The 19,802-nt window shown below is 43.8% G+C and overlaps 5 protein-coding genes across 5 annotated transcripts; 1 reads left to right on the top strand and 4 right to left on the bottom strand.

Moving 5' to 3' along the window:
* Positions 1 to 6,977: 6,977 nt before the first annotated feature.
* On the bottom strand, positions 6,978 to 8,717 carry EV420DRAFT_1652635 (uncharacterized protein; the record flags this gene model as incomplete). Its single annotated transcript, XM_060478677.1, has 7 exons — positions 6,978 to 7,226; positions 7,287 to 7,363; positions 7,416 to 7,605; positions 7,661 to 7,853; positions 7,917 to 8,215; positions 8,269 to 8,469; positions 8,526 to 8,717. The coding sequence occupies 7 exons, from the start codon at positions 8,715 to 8,717 to the stop codon at positions 6,978 to 6,980; spliced, it is 1,401 nt and encodes a 466-aa protein (XP_060322210.1).
* A 1,915-nt stretch (positions 8,718 to 10,632) lies between these two features.
* EV420DRAFT_1487615 (uncharacterized protein) lies at positions 10,633 to 12,716 on the bottom strand (the record flags this gene model as incomplete). Its single annotated transcript, XM_060470541.1, has 6 exons — positions 10,633 to 10,804; positions 10,839 to 11,809; positions 11,857 to 12,302; positions 12,352 to 12,366; positions 12,396 to 12,657; positions 12,708 to 12,716. 6 exons carry the CDS (start codon positions 12,714 to 12,716, stop codon positions 10,633 to 10,635), a joined length of 1,875 nt encoding a protein of 624 aa, XP_060322209.1.
* Positions 12,717 to 13,161: 445 nt separating this feature from the next.
* Positions 13,162 to 14,545, top strand: EV420DRAFT_1652633 (uncharacterized protein; the record flags this gene model as incomplete). The annotated part of the gene is made up of 6 exons (XM_060478676.1): positions 13,162 to 13,253; positions 13,301 to 13,468; positions 13,519 to 13,933; positions 13,993 to 14,218; positions 14,269 to 14,413; positions 14,464 to 14,545. The coding sequence occupies 6 exons, from the start codon at positions 13,162 to 13,164 to the stop codon at positions 14,543 to 14,545; spliced, it is 1,128 nt and encodes a 375-aa protein (XP_060322208.1).
* Positions 14,546 to 18,673: 4,128 nt separating this feature from the next.
* Positions 18,674 to 19,099, bottom strand: EV420DRAFT_1652632 (uncharacterized protein; the record flags this gene model as incomplete). The annotated part of the gene is made up of 2 exons (XM_060478675.1): positions 18,674 to 18,760; positions 18,815 to 19,099. 2 exons carry the CDS (start codon positions 19,097 to 19,099, stop codon positions 18,674 to 18,676), a joined length of 372 nt encoding a protein of 123 aa, XP_060322207.1.
* A 430-nt stretch (positions 19,100 to 19,529) lies between these two features.
* On the bottom strand, positions 19,530 to 19,802 carry EV420DRAFT_1673529 (uncharacterized protein; the record flags this gene model as incomplete). Its single annotated transcript, XM_060479118.1, has 1 exon — positions 19,530 to 19,802. A coding segment is annotated over one exon (273 nt), but the record flags the coding sequence as incomplete, so codon positions are not given.

Genomic DNA, 19,802 nt, shown 5'->3' with positions numbered 1-19,802 from the left:
AACAGCTTCAGTATAGGATCATCAGTCATGGTATTTGGTATCTTGCCATCAGTTTCAGTATAGGATAGTCTCCGTGTAGACTCAGGATTAGTATCAGTTTCATTTTGCCATCGTTAACCTCAGTATAGTTTCAGTTTCAGTCCAGTCCAGTCCCAGCCATCGTTTTGCCATCACTAGTTCCCCCTCATATCATCGCCAGTTCATCTTATCTTCGTTTTACTGCCAGTTTCTCGTTTCTCGACTACAGTCTTTGTCTCTTGCCATCACGGTATTTGTTATCTTGCCAATGGTATTTCTCTTTGATGGCATTTTCTCTAATTCTGTCAACATCGCCCATGGCTTTTACTAGTTAAATTGCCATCACTTCGTTCATGGTTTACCGGTATTCCCAGTTATACCAGATTCCGTTCCTTCTCGTCTATCGAGACCCTTCCCGGCTTACAGCCAATGTTTTCTAGTACTCGATCGTTAAGAGTACTACTTCGCTGACTGAAAAGTCGCAGTGTATACTTGCGTTCTTGAGGAATTCATCACACGGAGGTGCACTGAAACACTCGCACAACAACAAAGCCTTTATTGCCGCTACACGCCATTTGCCGTGAACTCCTCTAGAGTTTTGGTTTTTGCCATTGCCACGGAAGTTTAGGTTCATCATCGTAACTGTCCATCTCGCTCCTTGACATTGCAAGCAAGAAAGTGAGATGAGAATCATAAAATCAGGTCCGAATTGGCAGATAATGTGGGTGGCTGTGAAAAAGTCAGGTGAATATCATGTGTACTATCGGACCGACATGAACCAGTTGCTCCAGTTTTTTTTGACTCCATATTTTGAGAATCGCAACCCACAATCTATGTATTGAGATGCAGCAGTGTTTGCTCATGGCCAGCCCCAGTAGCTACAGTAGGTGTATGGAGGGATTTTTAGTCCTTCAATGGTACAATTTTCTCATATCTTTATGTGTTGAGTTATTGGTGCCTAGGAGGGTTGCCTCCACCATAGCTTAGGCTACGGGGCACATGTTTATATGCTTGGAGCGAGTTTCTTCTGATGCTTGTCCAGCATCTCTACTGCATCGCATACACTGTGTCTACCTGCCTGACGCTTTTTTGACACACTACAAGACTTTACCGGCACCTCAACCGGACCTAGCCTTTGCTGCTACCTCGATGCTCCTGCTAGAGCTTTTTTTTTCTCTTTTTTTGACTCGACTGTGCTCATTCACCCTCTGAATGCAAGCGCGACTCTACCGGAACCTTTGCTGGCCACCAGCTCTGGGATCTATGGTCCCTGGAGCAACTGCTATGCATATGACATCGTCAATGGGGTGTCATACCGCTTCTACCACTACTCATTCATCTCAACCACTGATTGTGCTACCCCAGGTTCAATCTTGGCAGGTATCACCTACATCTCAACATTGTGCATCCAATGAGGAGATACTGGAGGAATTAGCTTGACATCGCCGATATCATGAGGAGGAAGCTCCTGGTAAGTTACCTTGTATCTCTTCTCCACCTGTTCACTCTCCAAGTGAACAGGATCTTTATTCTTCACCATCGCCAACTATGGCTCAGCCTGCCACAACCTAAGCCATGCTGGCTCATGGGTCTACACCTCACCACCCCATGTAGCAAACTTGTTGTCATCGCGTTTGCCTCCAGGGCCTTCATATGCCCTCTCTCTTGTACCTGAGGCTCATACCTCCCCGTCACTGCCCGATCTCATATTGCAGCTACCCTGAAGCACCTTGGCTCATGTGCATCTGCCCCTTTGCTTCATGAAGGGACTTACTGGCTGTCGCCTTCACTTCCCTTGTCTGCGCCAGCTCGCATATCATCTGCATTGCGTGCCATCCATTCTTCAACTGCCTGGGAATCTCATGGTTTCCTGGCAGCGATCCCTCCAGCTCACAATGTGCCACATGTCTTGCCACAGCCTCTCGCCTCGCCTCCTCATGTCAAGTCCACTTTACTTGATCATGGGGAGCTTGTTTTGGCTTCATGACATTTTCCTCATGTCCCTCAGAATATACCATCCCACACCTTATACGTACCGTTGCCTATGATGCCTTGTAGTACATTTATAATCATAGATATTGCACAGGATAACTCTAGTATTAGTTTGAATAGAAGGATTTCTTTCCATCCTATTCAAGTTCAGTGTGATAAAAATACAAAACCTGAGGATACTTCTCATGGTGTAGTAAGTAATTTTTATAATGATTTGAAGGCTGCTATTGCAACCTTAAGTCTTCCTTTACAACCTAGAGAATCTGATGTCGCATTCTCTCGACGTCAAGATGCTTGTGTATGCCTAGCTTCAGAAGACTCATCTGTTTAAAATACAGTACCTTCCTAGTTACAAAATGCTAGGAGGAGTAGTGGGAGTAAACGATTATGGGACGATTATGAAAACAATTATGAGGTCCATAATCATGGGAATAATCCTAATTGACTATAATCATATAAGCGACTCTGGAGGTGCTTATATGATTATAGCACCGATTATGAACGGCGATTATGGATCCTCTCCTTTACATAATTCTTGGGTCAATGTAATTGTTACCCATAATCGGTACACGGTCAGAGTCAGAGCAATTATGATGACAATTACAACTCATAATCAGACTCATAATCGACCTCATAATCATTGATAATCGATCACTCTGACTCCCACTAATCTACATGATTCTTTAATTCTGACAGGGGGAGAGCTCTGAAAATCAATCCAACACACAGCCTTCCAACTGAAAAGCCTGCTTTATATTAAGCATGACCCATCCATCTCGAGGTCAGGTAAATGCAGCTGACTCAAGTTTCCTGAGTCGTGTTGCCACAAATTCAGGGTCTAGTCCCCACCACCCACATTCAGCTTCGTGGTCATCCTCCAATAGCATGCCTCACCGTTCGCTTTCTGCTGTTCCATTTCAGGACTTGCAACATCAGTCTGAAAATCTGATATTTAATGACAAGGAAATATTTGAATATCATCCTGTTTCCCAGTGAGGCTGATGTCATGCTTGCCATTTTCCAGTGTTTCCAGTGTCTCATAGCTTGGAGCCTTCTTACGCCTCAACGTGGACTCAATTTTCCTGTCCAACAGACACCTCTGCAAAGTATTCCATGACCCCACAAGTTCTGAGGGAACTTGGATATTATTGAATTTGACAATTGGCTCTTCTCAGTCATTCGCTTGATAAAGATTGCGAATATCTGTGGCCCTGTCTACCTCACGGATGACTCAGGCATTTCTCAAGTCTCAGATACTGATGTTCAATGTACTAACACACTCACAACATTTTTAGCTGGTGATGCGTGAACTTGGTACAAGAATTTTGTAGAAGATTCTAACGGAAATGTTTACGATGGGTTCCTGACCTTTATGCAAGTCATAAATGGTCTCTTCTGATAATTCATGAATGAATCTTCACTTTATGACATCATGCAACACTTCAAGAGTTTTAACTATGTGTCAAATGGCAGTGTACACCAATTATTTGCTGATCTTACTTGATCATTAACTGGGCCCCAGGTAAGCCAGAGATGACCAATCAACTGGCACGTGATGAAGTCACGTCTGTGTTTTTTTTTTTTCCTTTCATTTACCTTCTTTGACACGTTCCTTGGCCACTGAACATAACATGTCCCTTGCAACATTGTCTACAGCCTCAATAAGAGGTTAATACACCAACAGCTCAATAGTGGAGCTCTCAGTACCTGTAATAACACTTGAGGATGTAAGGGACTTTGTACTCTTGCTGATCAGTGAAAGGAAGTCACGTAATCCTCCTTCTGTTGTGGTATACATCAAGATATAATGGGCTTGAGTGCATCAGAGTTTCCATTATTTGTCCATAAGAATTTTGTATGCATAATGGGGTATATTGAGAATGAATAAAAGATGGATGCACTGTCATAAGCAATTCGAGGATTGGTCATAACCCCTCTTATGTGGTTCCATGAGCGTGACAACTACAAGACTAACTTTGATGCTTATCATGATTTTCTTCTGCCCCATCAGTGTCCTGGCACGAAATTCGACCTTGGGAAAGACAGGTTCATTGAGAGAAAAGGATGTCCATAAGTTATCCTACATGAACGAAGGAGTGGATGTGTTCACAGATGTGACGCTGGCTGCAGCCATGCAGCAGGAGTCTCCCTTACTGGACGGACCACTGACAAATGGAGTGGTGGTAGCAGCCAGAGTTGGTGTTGGGTGTGAGCTTCATTGGAATCAGTCATGAAGAATATGAAGAGGAATAGGGAGCATACCATTTGATCAGTGAAAAGCATGACCAAAAACCCATCCATACATCCATTAGCATCTCCAACAGAGCTCTGAACACCATCTTTAATGACAGCAATCTCTGCGGCCAGTCTAACAATGGCAGGAGGCTCATGTGCAGCCAGAGTATTAGTGACATAGATTTGCAAGCAGTTAATCTTGCAAAATGCAGGGAGGATGTTGGCAGCCATATTAGCAGCACAGTGGAGATTTTGATCGAGGTGCTTTGGTGGTCTCATGAACATCGGGGGGGATAAGCATGCCATAAACTTTAGCACAAGTCGCAATCTCATTGACGGGAGGAGGTACATCCTTGTTCTTTCCTTTTGAATTAGTTGCAGTATGACATGAGGACATTCAGAGAGGGCAGTCTGTTAGTATCCGTAATTCTGCCAAGATTCTGCTAGAGTTGAGATGCTGCCGACATGCTGGACCCATGTTCCTGTGTTCCGTCATGAGCACATGACAATTCCTTTCAACCCAATATGACGTGTACTGTGACCATTCTTGACTGTTTACCCTGGCATGTTAATGAAAGGTATACTATTTCACAAAATCTGTAAATTTTTTTGCAATTAATTACTCACCAGACATGTTCAACCCCTATGCCACTGAAGGAGGGGATGTATTTGACTCCACAGAAAGAGAGAAAACCACCCGAAAAACCAGCCAACTTAGTATGTCCCTCCGTTACTTGCTCATACAAACCACAACCCACTTTCATAAGATAGTTGGAAGACTATATATGAGGCAACTTCCTGGAAACTATTCAACTGGGAACCGAAAGTGCAGTGGGTTGCGCAGGTGCACACTGATGATGGAACCATCAAACCATTGTCCAAACAAGAGGCTGGGGAAAAGGCATACCAGCAAAAGTACACTGCTCTGGGAAATGTGTGGGTTAGTGCGCAGGTTGATCTCAACACAGCTGAGGTAAATTAGACACTTTTGGCCTCAGCATCCAAAAACTACTGACTTGCATGTGATAGATTCCATCAGAGAGATGAGACTGGTCTCCATGCAGAGGGTGCCACGATGCGTACGCATCATTTTGCTGTGTCCAAATGCTAGAATTGACCATGACATAGGAACATACCAGTGCTAGTCTCACCACATTCTTGTCCAATCCAGAGGTGAAACAACTTCTGGACATGCTAGCTCCCACATTAACATGCCTTCACGAGAAGGACATTCATTGAGAAGGTGGGTGTAGGGGGGAAGCGATTCACAGAAGGACATCGGAAAGTCTCAATTTTGTGTATATAGTTCTATGAGTGCAAATCACGCAAGGCTCCTGTCAGGATTCAAAGGACCCTCAACTGTGTGTTCAATTCGATGAGTACTTCTCTTCTCTTTTCATTATAACATGATTCTATGCCTTCAAAAATCTTCTGGATAGACTCAAAAGGACTTGATCATTCAACTTGTCATATTGAAGTGAATATCAGACTATTTTTCGGGGTTTTCTATGTATATTAGGATTACAGAAAGTCAATAAATGAAATATTAATCCTTGTCAGGCAAAGAGATGACTGAAATCGTGTCGATATGAAGAAGTAAGTGAACAGGTCAAAATCTCATGTGGCGCCATTATGTAATAAAATTGAACTGCTACCAAAGGGGTACATAAACAACAGACTACATACAGACCATCCCTCCCTCCGATCAATAGGTCTCTGTCTATGAGAGACTAGGTTGTTGCACCTTGCCATAGATGGATGAGTGGCTATCTGGTATGGCCGGATTCGCATCAGTTTCATAGTTGCTCATTTGACTCGTTAGCTCCACCGTCCATGAATTCAACTTGACATCAGTAATAGCTTCTAGTTACTGGTTGTGCTTACAACCTAACACAGCAGTAACTTCACCTTCTGCTGCCATGTCAAGACAAATGATGGCCTGGAGACAAAGCTATTGCACATTCTATGAACAATATATTGTTCCATCCAGTCCATGGGATGCTTGCTGCCTGCGGTAATTTGCTACTTGTTATCATTTTGAATGCCCTGTATTAAAGTCCTCAGGATCTGATAGAACTATTCAGTTCTGGGATAAGGATTGCTGAAAGGCTTTGAGGAATTGCATTGGGTCTTTTGAATTCGTACCCACATACCTTAACCCAGTTTCTTGTTTAGCACTCCAGATCTGTGAAGGTCCAATCTCATGTTGCAATTTTAACCTTGATGGCACGATATTAGTGAATGCTGTCAATCGTCAGCTGTCAGATGGTGCTCCAGCAAAGTATGAGGTCAAACTACATAAGTGTAAGGACGTGGAGGTTCTTCCGCAGTTGATGTGAGCAAGGTGCAAGGAGGGGTATACCAGCTACTGGACTTGAAAGTGTCGTACATAGCCTATAAGGAGCACCATCTTCAAGGAAAGGGGCAATCCTAAATCGGGGGTTTTGCAATCATGGCATATCTAGCCATCTGCCTTTCCTAGAGCAAGCTAGAGCGATAAGAGTAGAGCAGTTACACTACCTACATTGTGAACTCCAGCTATTTTTTCTTTAATGGATAACCTTATTCTAATCAACACAATGCGAGAATTGGTCTCTCACCAGATGAGGTACCTGCATTTTTCATTTGTGGCACTGTACTTTGACCAAGGAGCTTGATAGTGAGAAGGCTTTACTTCATTACATAACATTGCGCATTACAAATATAAATATGTATGACAAAATCCCACAAACTTAGGTTTCCATTACTTCATCATCAGTCCCTTGGCTGCTAGCACTGCTGCCTTCCATGGTTTCTGGACTGGGCTTTGTGGACACTGAACTCGTTGAAGATGTATGATCATTTGCCAGGTGACCAATGTATGCAGGAGATAGATTGGGGTCATTCAATTTGAGCAAACCCACTTCAACCAAGCGCTGAAGAAGAGGATACTTGCATACCATCTCCTTCAATACAGGAATGGAATCTCCTGGAGTTCCATCCTGTCAGATCGAGAGCAGGCTACTCATCAAGTTGTTAATGAGCACCTTCATGTTGCTGACTTCGAAAGCAACAATTTGAGACAGGCCAGATACTAAGGACTGACAGTGTTCAATCTGTGCTACCTGATGAGTGATGGCTGAGAGATGTGTGAATTTGTGTCAAGATCAGAAAAGGCGATAATTACTCACCTTCATTACTGCTATGGGATGCTTGAAAGACAGTATTGACCAACTGCCTTTGGTCGCCAGGGGAGCAGGCAAGCGATTTGCAGCCTCTATGACCATCGTGGCAGCACATGCAAGTGCCTGAAGTAAATTCATCATGGTCACAGGACACCCCATGACCAGCCATGAAGCAAGAATAACACATGGCCCGCTGCTGAAAGAGATGTAAGCTGACACGTCATAAAATTCCACTAGGTGAAGTTACATACAGGAGGTCCTAAATCCAATACACGGGAAAGCAAGACCGGGTCGAAAGAGAAAGTGCTGGCAGATGATGCATCATTTGTCTCCGAAGGTGGGAGTGGGATTTGATGCAGATTTGATGCCTCAAGACAAGCAACTTTCAAGACATTTTCAGGTTCAGTAAATGACTGAAATGAAGTGTAAGAGATGGAAAGCTGCCTAGAAGCAAGAGATGACTTACATCTCTTCAAAGGGTTTGCTATCGACGACCTGATTTAACACATGCTCTCCAGCATTTGGACCTTAAATTGTCCGTATCTCTTTGGCTTCTGTGAGGCTTTAGCCTTGGGATCAGTTTTGGTTTGTCCAGCTACAGCAAGCAGCTTCAATTTCTTCTCCTTGAGACCTTTTTTGGCCTTCAATTCTGTGGCAGCTCTAGTCTGTTTGGCTTTTTCGTGAAGCTTTATGGCTTGCTCGTGACTCTTAAGCGCATCTCTGTATGCTTTATCACTCTCGATCCACTCCATCTTGTATTTGAGGTACTGTGCCTCGCGATTTTTGTAGCGATGTGTCACAGAGAACTGTTCAGTTTCATCAATGGCCTGAACAAAGAGTAGTGCATAAGTTAGGCAACAAAATGCAAGAAAAGGAAACTAGCCTTGTCTGGAGGTAACAAATCATACTCCTCGGCTGTAGGGGCCCAAATGCTCCACTCCTTCATCTTATGGTGACAGGGAGGGGTTTGACAAGCAAATGAATAACAAGTTTGGCACAATAGTATGCCTATGCGATCGCTTTTCTGATTGTTCTTCTTCAACTCTTCTACATAGGCCACCTGCAAAGCAATACTCAATTAGTATGAACACGTAAGAAGATGTGTGGCCATCTCACCAGCAGTGGATGAACTTGCTCTACAACAGACAAAATCTCTGAAGTAGTGGAACAACCACTGTCAGCGAGTAGAAGAGGGCAGATGATCTCTGAGATTTCATGCGGGTACTTGAAAGGGTTGCCGAATTGTTCTTCACTTTCCAATAGCGTGGGTGGACAAGGTTCGGGAGGGATTGGTGGCAGGTCAACCATGTTTGTTGAACTTGTGGATGCTTGTTCCATTTCCCATAGGACACAAAAGTTACAGCAGCAAAACAGGGTGGGAAGTTAAATGCTGAGGGGTGGAGAGCCACAGTTGAGTACAAGCAGGGGGGAGTGAACAAGGAAGGGTGAAAACTACAGCATATATTTGCCAAAAAAACTGACCAGACATGTTCTCCTCCTGGAAAGGAAAAGAACCCAGAAGACTTTCCCAGGGGATCTGGGAACGAGTCGCTGCAATGATGTAATTCAAACTTCAAAGCCTTGACGTCTGGTGTCTCTAGCTGTGACATCAGAGGCAGGTGCAGGGTGCTTGATTGGCCATCTCCACTGATACAGCTCAGGTAAATAGAATTAAACTACTCCTACCAACCTCGATGGCTCATTGTGAGAGGATCCATAGGATGGTGTTGAGCATGGTCCGGTCCCTCTGCGACCACATGTGTTCTAGGCCCCAGCTGAAAAAGGTTCCCATGATTCCATCTTGGAAATCAGATTTTTGGCAGGAAGAAAGTTTGTTACCTTATGGAAACGGTATAAGGAAAAATTTTCAGTGCCTTCCTCTGTGTAGAAAATCAGGCATGATCGGAGTGAGGGCAGGTTTCGGAAGCTTCACCGTAGTGTCTTGCTATCCATTCAGTTTTGCACTATAGCATCCAATTGCCTAGGTTTGGTACTATAGCAGTTATTAGTGGTACATCTTATTTTTATCTAACTGTAGTATGGATGTCGTTATGTTTCTGTTCAGGAGCACCAATGACTAATAAAACCTCCTTCCTTCCTTCCTAGCAAATCCCACAACACAGTTCCACTAGTACCAGTACAGAGGATATGTTTGAGTTGACGATCTACTTAGAAGTGGCCTAAGGGAGGTTCAATTGACATGCAGGACACATATCATGATGCAAAGACAAAGTCCATGTCATCATTATCATCATCATTTTGCTCATTGAATGATCACCAATCGGAAGCTGTTCAGGATTTCTCCTATCCAACCATCATCAATTTCTGGATTTCCTTCATTGATCTTTCACCTGCACATGTTCTCATGATATGTACATGAAGCTTAGTTGGTATCTTACTGGAAGAGTGCATATTGGTAGCGCGATGGTTTAGAGTCTTTTTAATCTCGCTGGAAAGTTCTGAGAATGTTTTGTTTGCCATCCCTCCTCTGGATCACATTATGCCTCCATGCATTCATGCTTATGGCATTAATACACACCATACAATGACTGCCATCCATTGAGGCACCCCTACTACTACTACTACTACTTTGCTCATGTATTTTCTGAACCATCAGGAGGATGTCTTTTACTATGTTATCCGCTTTCTGACCTTAAACACAGGTCATGTTCAATCATAGGCAATCAAAAACCAGTTTTGAGGAAGGAAGGAAGTCTGATTAGTCATCAGTGCTCCTTAAAAGAAACATAAGGAAGGCAAATGAGTACAGAATACTACAAAACTAGCCACTTAAATATCTTTCTGTATCTTCTAGTACTTTCTTTCTCTTATAGTAAACTTTTACTCAGCAAGACTCGGACTAATGTGCCAGCTTGCACAGCCACAGGGACATCAATATTCTACACTCCCTCATGGCATCAGCAATGGCAAGGTGAAATATCAGAACAAAGGCACTGATTTCCATAAGGAAAACATGTTGTGCATGAAGCTAGCTGTATGAGATGCCTGCATTGGACAATGCCAAGGCAGAGACAAAGTATGCACCTATGAATATAGGGGCAAACAAGGGAAAGGTAGTGTGACATGTGGAAGCTTTGTGACAGCTCTACATGGTAGCAGTAGCCTTGCCAGGAAATTGGCACTATAGCAAGAAGCTATGGAGCACCAGCATGCATTGACACTTGGAGCAGACAGCAAAGAAATGTTGCAGCCCCTATTTATACTAGGACATCGCCTGCATAGCTCGCGCAATATGTGCACTGCCCATCAGATTAAGGTCCTCCTGAAGTATGTGCAGCATCGCCAGACACACTCGGAGGCCATTCGCATGAGAGGAATCAGAAACCGCACCCACGAGAATTGATGATGGTGCAAGGAATTGCATCAATGAGTGGCTATAAATACAACAAAACAAAACATAACAATCACTAGTAATCTTGAGAAGGTAATCGTAACTGCTTCTTCAAATTTAAGTTCAATGCCTTAGATTCCTTGGTCTCGTCGGCAATGGTCATCTTCGAATTGTGCAAGATCAGCTTTTTGTCAGTCACATCATCTGGGAGGTAGGGAGCTCTGGGAACAACAACAGCAACAGTCCAATCAAGATCTGAGTTATCGTTGTGAGAGTGCTTTTCAAATTTGATGCTCCTGACCCACTTCCCACAATGCTCTCCCAAAATTACCAAAAACATGTCATAGTGCCGGGTTTTAGGGTGGATTGCCAGCACTCTTGAGGGATCCAGGGCTTCTTCTAGTGGTGTATCATTCCTGACACAAACTATCTTCCCTTGGTAGTTGTGTTTCACCAAGACCATGATTTTGCAACCATTGTACTGCACATGGAAGTTGGCACCAGGGAGGTGAGGATCAAGGCACCAGTGCGACGGTGGGTCTGGAGATGAGGGATTCCACGCTGGAGAGAGGCATTGTTCCAAGGGATCTGGTAGAGGAGTAGCGTTGCCTGGCTCTTCTTCACGTTGTGGAAGAACGTGTCTGCCCTTCATTTCCAGCACGTTGGTTTCCAGTATCAAATTATGAAACAAGTGATGGTCATTTTGCAATGGTTGTGCTTCATTGAGGGGTAGCCATGATTCCTCCTCAATGATATCAAGGTATGAGAACCATAGAGAAAGGAAGGGGGCATTTGGATTGTAGTGTGTGAGCTGTACAAGCACTTGTAAGACTGGCACATCAGTATTAGGATCCATTATGCAGTTTACATCAACCACATATCCCATCTTTGTATGCCATATATGGCCTGCCTTTGTTACCTGGACCATAGTCCCCTTCCATGGCATGGAGTGTGTTGATTCCACATCCAGAGAGGTTGTAGCTGAGAGGGCACACAAGTTGTGTGGAACAGGGATCGCAATGACAGCATTGGGGTGAACACCACATACCTGAAAATGCCATGAGATGGAGATGAAGTTCTATATATGTGACATACCTCAACTTGGTGATTTGTACACCCACGAGTGGAAATTAAATGTAACATATCATCTTCAACAGCACTAATCCATCTGGACCATCTATCCACCAATGCTCCCTCTGAGATCTCGACATACTGCCCTATGTTAAATTCCTTTCGATAGTCGGCCCATCTAATGGGGAGAAGTCCTTCAACAAATTCTACCTCTAAGTTTTGTTTGCCAATGCTACGGATGATCCCTGATTGGCCTCTGCTGGTGTCTGTGATGGAGATAGCATGAAGCAGCACCTGTTGATTGCGACAGATAACACCAGGTATATCAGCCAGCTCTTCAAATTGGCTGACATATCGGCCTCTAGCCACACTTGTTTCTCCATATGTGGCATAATGAAGGGGGCCTTGATGCCCTGTCCTGGTCAAATGCAGCACCCAATGTGGAACATGACAAATTCCTCCCAGCCCAGCTTGGAGATCAATCAGAGATGAACAAAGAAGTTCAACTTTTCTACTCACGATGCACGATAGGACCTAAAGTTCAGGGGCAGCGTCCAGAAGACCAAGGTCAAATCCTTTGCTACCATTCGGCAGGCTCTCAGGGGTGCTTGCACAAGCTCTTGCCCTCTCCAAGAGGCTGCCCCATCTATCTTCCTCCACAAATGGAGCGGATAAGTTGGCAATGAGGTCCACATCCGGTGAATCGGTTGTTTTGTCCCAATCCTCCTCTTCAACAATAAAGTTATCTTCGCCTTCATATTCTGAGTCAGAGGACTGGTCATCTCCATCATGAGCTACACCGGCTTCAAGATCCAGAAATGCAGACTGCAATCAGAGTGAGCACACCACATTGCACTTATATGACAGCAACATACCATTAACATCACACGCGAGATGGGGTGGGTAGCTCTTCACATGTTTACAGCTGTCATTTTGTGTCAGTTTCAAGATTAGCTTAACAGTTTTATCGACCAGGATGTTTGAATGCAGTATTCATGGTGTCTTAATATATATACAAGCTCTGTATGTTAAAATTCGAAAACTTACCATACTACAAGTACAATGAGCTTAAGTGGATCGAAAGGAAGAAAAAAAAAATCCACGTGACCTCTACCACTGTCTGGTATAGGGACATCGTTTAGATTATATAAGCTTTCCCTGCTTGGCTTGCAATTTTTAGTTGGTAGACATCAGATGTATGCCTTGATGTCAATCAATCATTTATGTGAATTATGAGTAGCGCAAATGCAAGAATGGATGTGCTGAATGTGTTTCTTAGTACTGCTATCTCCATCTCCATCTCCAAGCCCTTTGACCAACGACACACCAATGGAATGGCCAGGACATGACAATGACATGCTATGCAAAGAGCAGACTCATAAGCTCAATAGCATTGCTTCATTCAAGAGAAGGAAACCAGAGTACATAGTGGTAGCTTGTAAATTCACAATTACTGAGGCTATCCTAGTGTAACTGAGGAAGAGCTCCAAGCCAGATACCCAGTCATTCCAGAAGTCCCCAGGAAGAAGAGTAAAAGAGAGATTACAGCCTGTCAAAAACGTGAAGGAGAGAGCAACGATGCATTTTCAAGGTGTTTGCGAGCCACAGAGAATAAATGGAAGAGGGATGTGCAACAGTACATCTGCAGGTTTTCTCTGCATGAACCTTTGATGACGATGAGGGCAGATCCGAAGTAGAAAGTGAAGCTCCTGCTGCAGGTCCATCCAAACGGCAAAAGCGCACTGAGGAGGCTTCTTGGAACATTCCAAGCAATCCTGATCTACCTCCTCATATTAGGGTTTGGTCTCCCTCCATCAAGACCATCAATAACCTATCAGCATCATGTTCGGCAGGACCATGTCCTGTTGTTGACATCCCTGCTCCTTCTAGCACTGACAAAGGGATCCAATGCGACCTCAGAATGCCCCCACGCCATGTAACAGATTTTGGTGTCAGTGCTTCTGGTGTATCCAACGACATGCCAACCATATCCTGGCATCAAATACGTATGCCTGGCAACTCTTCCATACCCCCGGCTCACATTGTACTACTGTACATTCCTGAAGGATCAGAAAATTTACTTCAGCACATGAGTCCTTTGGTTTCCTGGAGTTAAATCCATTCATATATCTACAGCATGCTGACAATGTTCGTAGCCAGGCCTCATGTCATCTCATTCTGGAAGATACCAATGAGCATATCATCTTTATACACCCACCCTTCCCAGACGATATGCAATTGATTAACACCATTCTCAAGCATTTAGCACACAATCGAGGTGTTAAACTAGAAGGATTTCGCAAACCAGACATCGTCGAGGCATTGACATCAGAGTACATGGCAAAGCATTGGAATGTTCAGCCTGCACAGCTCGTCGAGGTCCATGGTATGTGTTCTGCATGTTCAGTGTGCTCCTGCATCAAATCAGTGCCACAGATACGTTGCAAAGCATGAAGAAACCTGCTGACCCATTCAAGAAGATGCTGCATTCCGAGTTCATTGAAGGCGTCACTGATCCAACATGTAGTGAAAAGATCCTTGATGGTCCCATGTCACATCGAGGAGCCCCCCCTCCTTTTGGGTCCATGCTTTGTTTCTTGCTTTCTAATGCTGCTTCTGATGTGCAGATAGTCTCATGGATGACAGCTATGGCGCTTGGAATAATATCTCATCGCAGTACAATTGGCCACATGGACTATCCAGAGAGCAATAGGCTGATATAAACTGGAGGCTTCTTCATCACGCCCTCACATGGACTGATGAACACCATGATGCAGATGGTAAGATTATGCTTATAGCCGCAGAACAAGGTTGCAAACTTTGGATCGCGATTTTACCTATGTGAGCCCTCTGTCGCAATGAGGTATACAAGTTTTACCATGATGCCCTCAATATCAATGAGCATGACAAACTAAGATGTGGACAAGATTTGTGTGTGGGATTTACTCTAGTTTTGCTACCAGGAGATTGCTAGTATGCCACTCTGTCTATTTGTAGAACAGCACTGATACGATGCTCCCTAGCTTCCAGCCTTCTGGCACAGTCCACACCATATATACCCCAGAGCCTAGCTTCACCCGAGGAGCATCATTTTGGTCCTTAGCCACTATGCACCAAGTTGAAGTATCTTGTTTATATGACATTGAGGGAGGTATTTGGTTGACAAACCTTGACCACGATCCTGAATGTGTGTACGAGGCACTGGTACATATGATGTTGTACCTACTGACACACCCCGATAAGCATATGCACCATTTTCTCAACATAGCTGCTCTTCACATCTGATGAGATCTTCAGCACTCTATAAATGGAGCCTAGCGTCCTTTTTGCTTATGGTACTGGACCCCATGTCATATGTTCCAACACATTGCAGAGCATATGGATTCCCCCTCAGCAAAGATCAGGCTGCTGAAAAAATTGTGTGTAGGCTTCATGAGCAGGCATTGTCCCATTCATGGAAGAGAGTGGCTCATTGTTCCTGGGCTTCTCTGGCTCAGAATTATGCCAGAAGGGTCGTCACGTTCATTGGTTTACCTCATGTAGAGGATCTGAAAATGTTTCTGGAAATGGGTGTAGCACTCTCTGATCCTGGTGAAAAGATCTCCCTTTCTGGGGTTTTGAATGAGATATTGCAAGAACAGAAGAAGCAATGGGAACAAGAGGGAAAAAAGCAGCTTGAAGAAGATTGAAGAGGAAGAACAAAATCCCATAAAGGCAAAGGAGACACAAAGAGGACGGCAGGGCACGAGGAGGCCGAAGAAAATTGAAGAATCAGGAACTAAAATAACAGCAATGATAGAGTCATATACAGTAGTAGAATATTCATTACGAGATGTGTCGCAGTTCACTAATCTAGACTATCATGATCCTTGATGATATGTGAATCTATACTTATTCTCTGTTCAAAAGTGAAGTTCCAAACGACAAAGAACGATTACTGAGGTGACAACCTTTCCTATCTACTTGTTTGGCATGATGCTTCCTTCAGATTTTTTTGAAAAAAGTTACATTGACTCGTTTATGTAGATGGATGCCATGTGTTCGAATCAGTGAGTCCAAATGTCATCCTCACCTTCTGCTCCTTTGGGGAGTCTGAAGAAAAGGCACCTTTAAAAGTCACTTTCAGGACTTGATTGGGAGGTGAGCATGGCTGATGTTTGCAAGAGAGAAGGATGTAACATTGGGTGTTCAGGTATTGATCATGCTTTAACAGGTGCAAAAGCAAGGGGTACCTGGAAAACAAATTGTCAGAAAAAGTGTCGAAGCTTAATAAGGTAAATGAAATTATTAAGTAATACAATTGTGTGACAATGAGCTTTATCACTCTTATCAAACCGAACACCCCTAACAATGGCCACTCTGTTCCTCAAAATGACAAAGTCTTAGCAGAATGTCTGGCGAAGTCACATAACTCAATGCCTTTCAGACCGGACTTTCATCTGGCAAGGCCTAGTCAGGCCACTGGCTGCCTTTCAGCATTTCAACCCTTATTGTGTCTAAAAAGCCAAATGCAGAAATTCCGACAAAAGAACACAACATTCTTGCAAGATTCATAACGAATTAGCATTGGAGTAGTTTGGTCAGCAGTTAGTAAGGACCAGTATGCCTCATAGATAGCTATCCAACATAATGCAGACGTTGCCCATGTTAGGAACACGGAATGCCTTTGTTTGTTTATGCTGCCTCTTCCATGTTTTTAGCAGAAGGAAGGAGATTTTATTAGTCGTCCATGCTCTTGAACAGAAATGTAATGACATTCATACTACAAGGAGATGTTTCAAACATTTGTTATGCAAGTTCCACTTGAATTTCCATACAGAGTAATCTGCAGGATTGTTCTACCCAAAAAAGCGCATATAACTCTGATATCTCTCAGACTGTCTTTCCAGATGGATCTGTTCAATATATTCAACATTTGGTCCTGTAGCAGGTAGAGATCTGCCGATTATCATTGACACTTGCAGAATGTAATTTTTAGATATCTACCCATAGTATGGACATCATTATGTTTCTGTTCAGGAGCACCAACGACTAATAAAACTCACTTCCTTCCTTCCGAGTGGGCTAGATAAAAACATTGGTTGACAGTCCAAATCAGGTGACCTCCTCCCAACATTGAGGAAAATAAGCAAGCTTTAGAAAATGATGGAATCGTTGTACTTACGCGATTGTATGGAAGGACATGCTGAATGCATTGACCACCTATGATAAGCTTGATTTTGATAAAGGGCAGATAATTTAATCTGTCTGTATCACCTGCAGGCCAGATGGCAGCTGCAGCTCTAAAGACATCAGAAACCCCATGTCGAATGTCCTATACATATCTGGAACAGGCAGCATTATACTCAGGCTCCCAATAGTACACAACAGTCTAACTGCAATATATATGCCTTTGTTCGGGCTCCCACAGAGCTGTGCAGTGAAAATCCATTGTGTCTGGGTAGTTACTGTGAGAATGTCTGGATGGATTGAGTGGCTGACGAGGACAGGGCTTCCACACAGCTGGTGGATGGAATATTCTATGCTGTCGATGGCCGTTCTGTGCAGATCCCTGAAAGCCCAATCTCGAAAGTTTAGGTGTTCGTCACATCCATGAGTGAGAATGTACGAGCTGAATGGCTCCAGAATACTATTGTCAGGGAAGTATTCCTGACTGTGATCAACAGCGTTGTCGAAGGAGAGATCCTCAGCTAAGATTCCCACACCAGCCCTTGTTTCCCTTTCAATCTTGTGGTACTCTTCAATGAGTTTGGGCGCTTGCTTGTGGATATCAGGATCCCCTTTAAATATCACGAGGAAATTAGATGCTTGTGTGATGGTACATGTGAATGTAGACTCCCAGTTCACCTGCAGTATGTGCTCAGCAGCAAGGGGAACATCAGTTTGAAAATGTTAGCCTTACCGGATTTCAGGTTGGTGTTTCCCTGCTGCATCAAAAAATTGAGGTGCTCAAAAGCAGGTACACGATATGAATGAATAGGTCCTATGCATCGCATGAATTCGCCTGACGCCTAGATGGAGGGAAATTTGATGAATCAGCTTCATTTTGAAATCTTTATGTAAAATTTGGGCAGTTTGAAGATAATGAAAAGCATGACGTTCGTAGGAGTCAACGAAGATGGTAGATATTGTGCGATTATGGGTGGTGTCTATAGCCTTGACCATATCAAGAAAAATTTCCAACATCACCCTCTTGTGTCCTAAATCAGAACCCCAAAGGTGCACCAGGGTAATCAGTAAATGAATTGAACATATCATTTTCCATTGATCAGCACTAAGTTTTCCTCATCGGGAGGTTCCCCAATCTAGCAGTACTGGATATAATGCAAGTGGAAGAACACATTGTATGTCCCTTCTGAACTTCTTCCATAATGGACTTGCCGAGGACATGCCATGGTGGTCATGGTATATTTTCGACATCTTTCATCTAAAATTGGGGCTATAAGCATATGATAGCAGGAATATAGCCACCCAAAGTCGAAGGAATGCCCTTGTCTGTGCACAAGGCCTTGGGATATGTTTTCACGAGTCGGTTCAACTGATTCTCAAACAGTTCACCCACTTCTCTCGATACAGATCCTTGTCGAAGATGAAAGGTGCACTGCACCTTCGCTTATTCAGCAAGTTAGTGACAGGTTGGAAAGACTGAACTGACAATGCGAGCATGAGTGATTGGTGTCCGGAAAACCCACCAAGCATTTGAGGTGGTGTATAATACAATTCTGACATCACTGACAACGTAGCATGTATATTTCCAGGAGACATCAAACCAGAGGTGGTTGGGCCATGAGGAACTGAAAAACTAAAATGATCTGGAGCAGTTGTATCAGCAACAGCAGGCCTAGGGAAGGGGAGTCATGGAGGCCTGTAGCATCATTTCCTCAATGTCAAGTTGGGGGTGGAAGGTAAAATCCTCCATTACTTCATGCTGAAGGGGGCAGGTTTGAGGGGTGTAGAGGACTGCATTGAAAAATACACTTACCCAACCCACAATCTCATCAATTAACTGACTTTTGGTTTTTGTGTTGGGAAGGTCGTTGTCGTAGCATATATACCATAATATAATTTTGGTAGCTTTCATCAGCTGCTTCTTCAGAGCTTTGGTTTTGGGCATATCATTGATGATTGATATCCAATGTAGAAGGATGGCATTGCTGGAACAATCTTCGGGCGGCGTTTTGATGGTAATTCTGTCACCTCCTTCAAATTGTACATCAATGCCCCAAACAACATGACAGTGTTTCTTGAAAAGACCCAAGGAGCCCATATGCATAGATTCAACTACCATATGTATTCCAGTACGGTAGCCTAAGAAGGGCAGACCAGTGAACATAGGTCCGTTTGAATGCCTTCACTTGGTCTTCCACAGCCACCACATTCTTCCAAGCTGTTGCATCCATGAGATGATCATGAACATCACATTTAGGCCATCTATCTCTGTTGAGGTTGTTGATGTCTTGTATCGCTAACTTGCAACACGTGCAAAAGAATTTCGATGTCGCACTTGAGAAACTGCCTGCTTGCTGTGCTGCCAGCATATCACAGACAACTGGAACCAAAGCTGCTCTGCAGAGACAACCCCCAGCAAAGTTATGTGTGCATGTAAATCTAACACCTGGCTGCCAAAAGTCTAAGAGGTTGTCGACCAATATGTCCAAAGCATGGTTTATGGCATCCAGCGGAGGGTGGCCTGGTCCAGGAATGACATCGACAAAGTACATATTTTCAGGAAGGTTGTGAAGGTGAGGGGGGGGGGGGGGGGGGGGGGGGGGGAAGTTGAGAAGAACCAGGTATATAGCAGTGCATGATGTGGTTTGCTTAGCCTCTTTGACTTGAAAAGGGTTGAAGCCATCCATTCCAAAGCTGAACATAAACCTTCCTTCCCCACTACCTGTGCCAGTTGTCATAAAAGGAAGGTTATCAGGGCTAAGGAATGCATTCCAGAAGGGCGAGTCATGAATATCTGACAT

This window comes from Desarmillaria tabescens (assembly GCF_030435595.1).
Source record: "Desarmillaria tabescens strain CCBAS 213 chromosome Unknown EV420scaffold_130, whole genome shotgun sequence".
In the NCBI taxonomy this organism is placed as follows: domain Eukaryota; kingdom Fungi; phylum Basidiomycota; class Agaricomycetes; order Agaricales; family Physalacriaceae; genus Desarmillaria; species Desarmillaria tabescens.
Note: the sequence above shows the minus strand (reverse complement) of the source record. Positions and strands in the feature narration are given on the sequence as shown.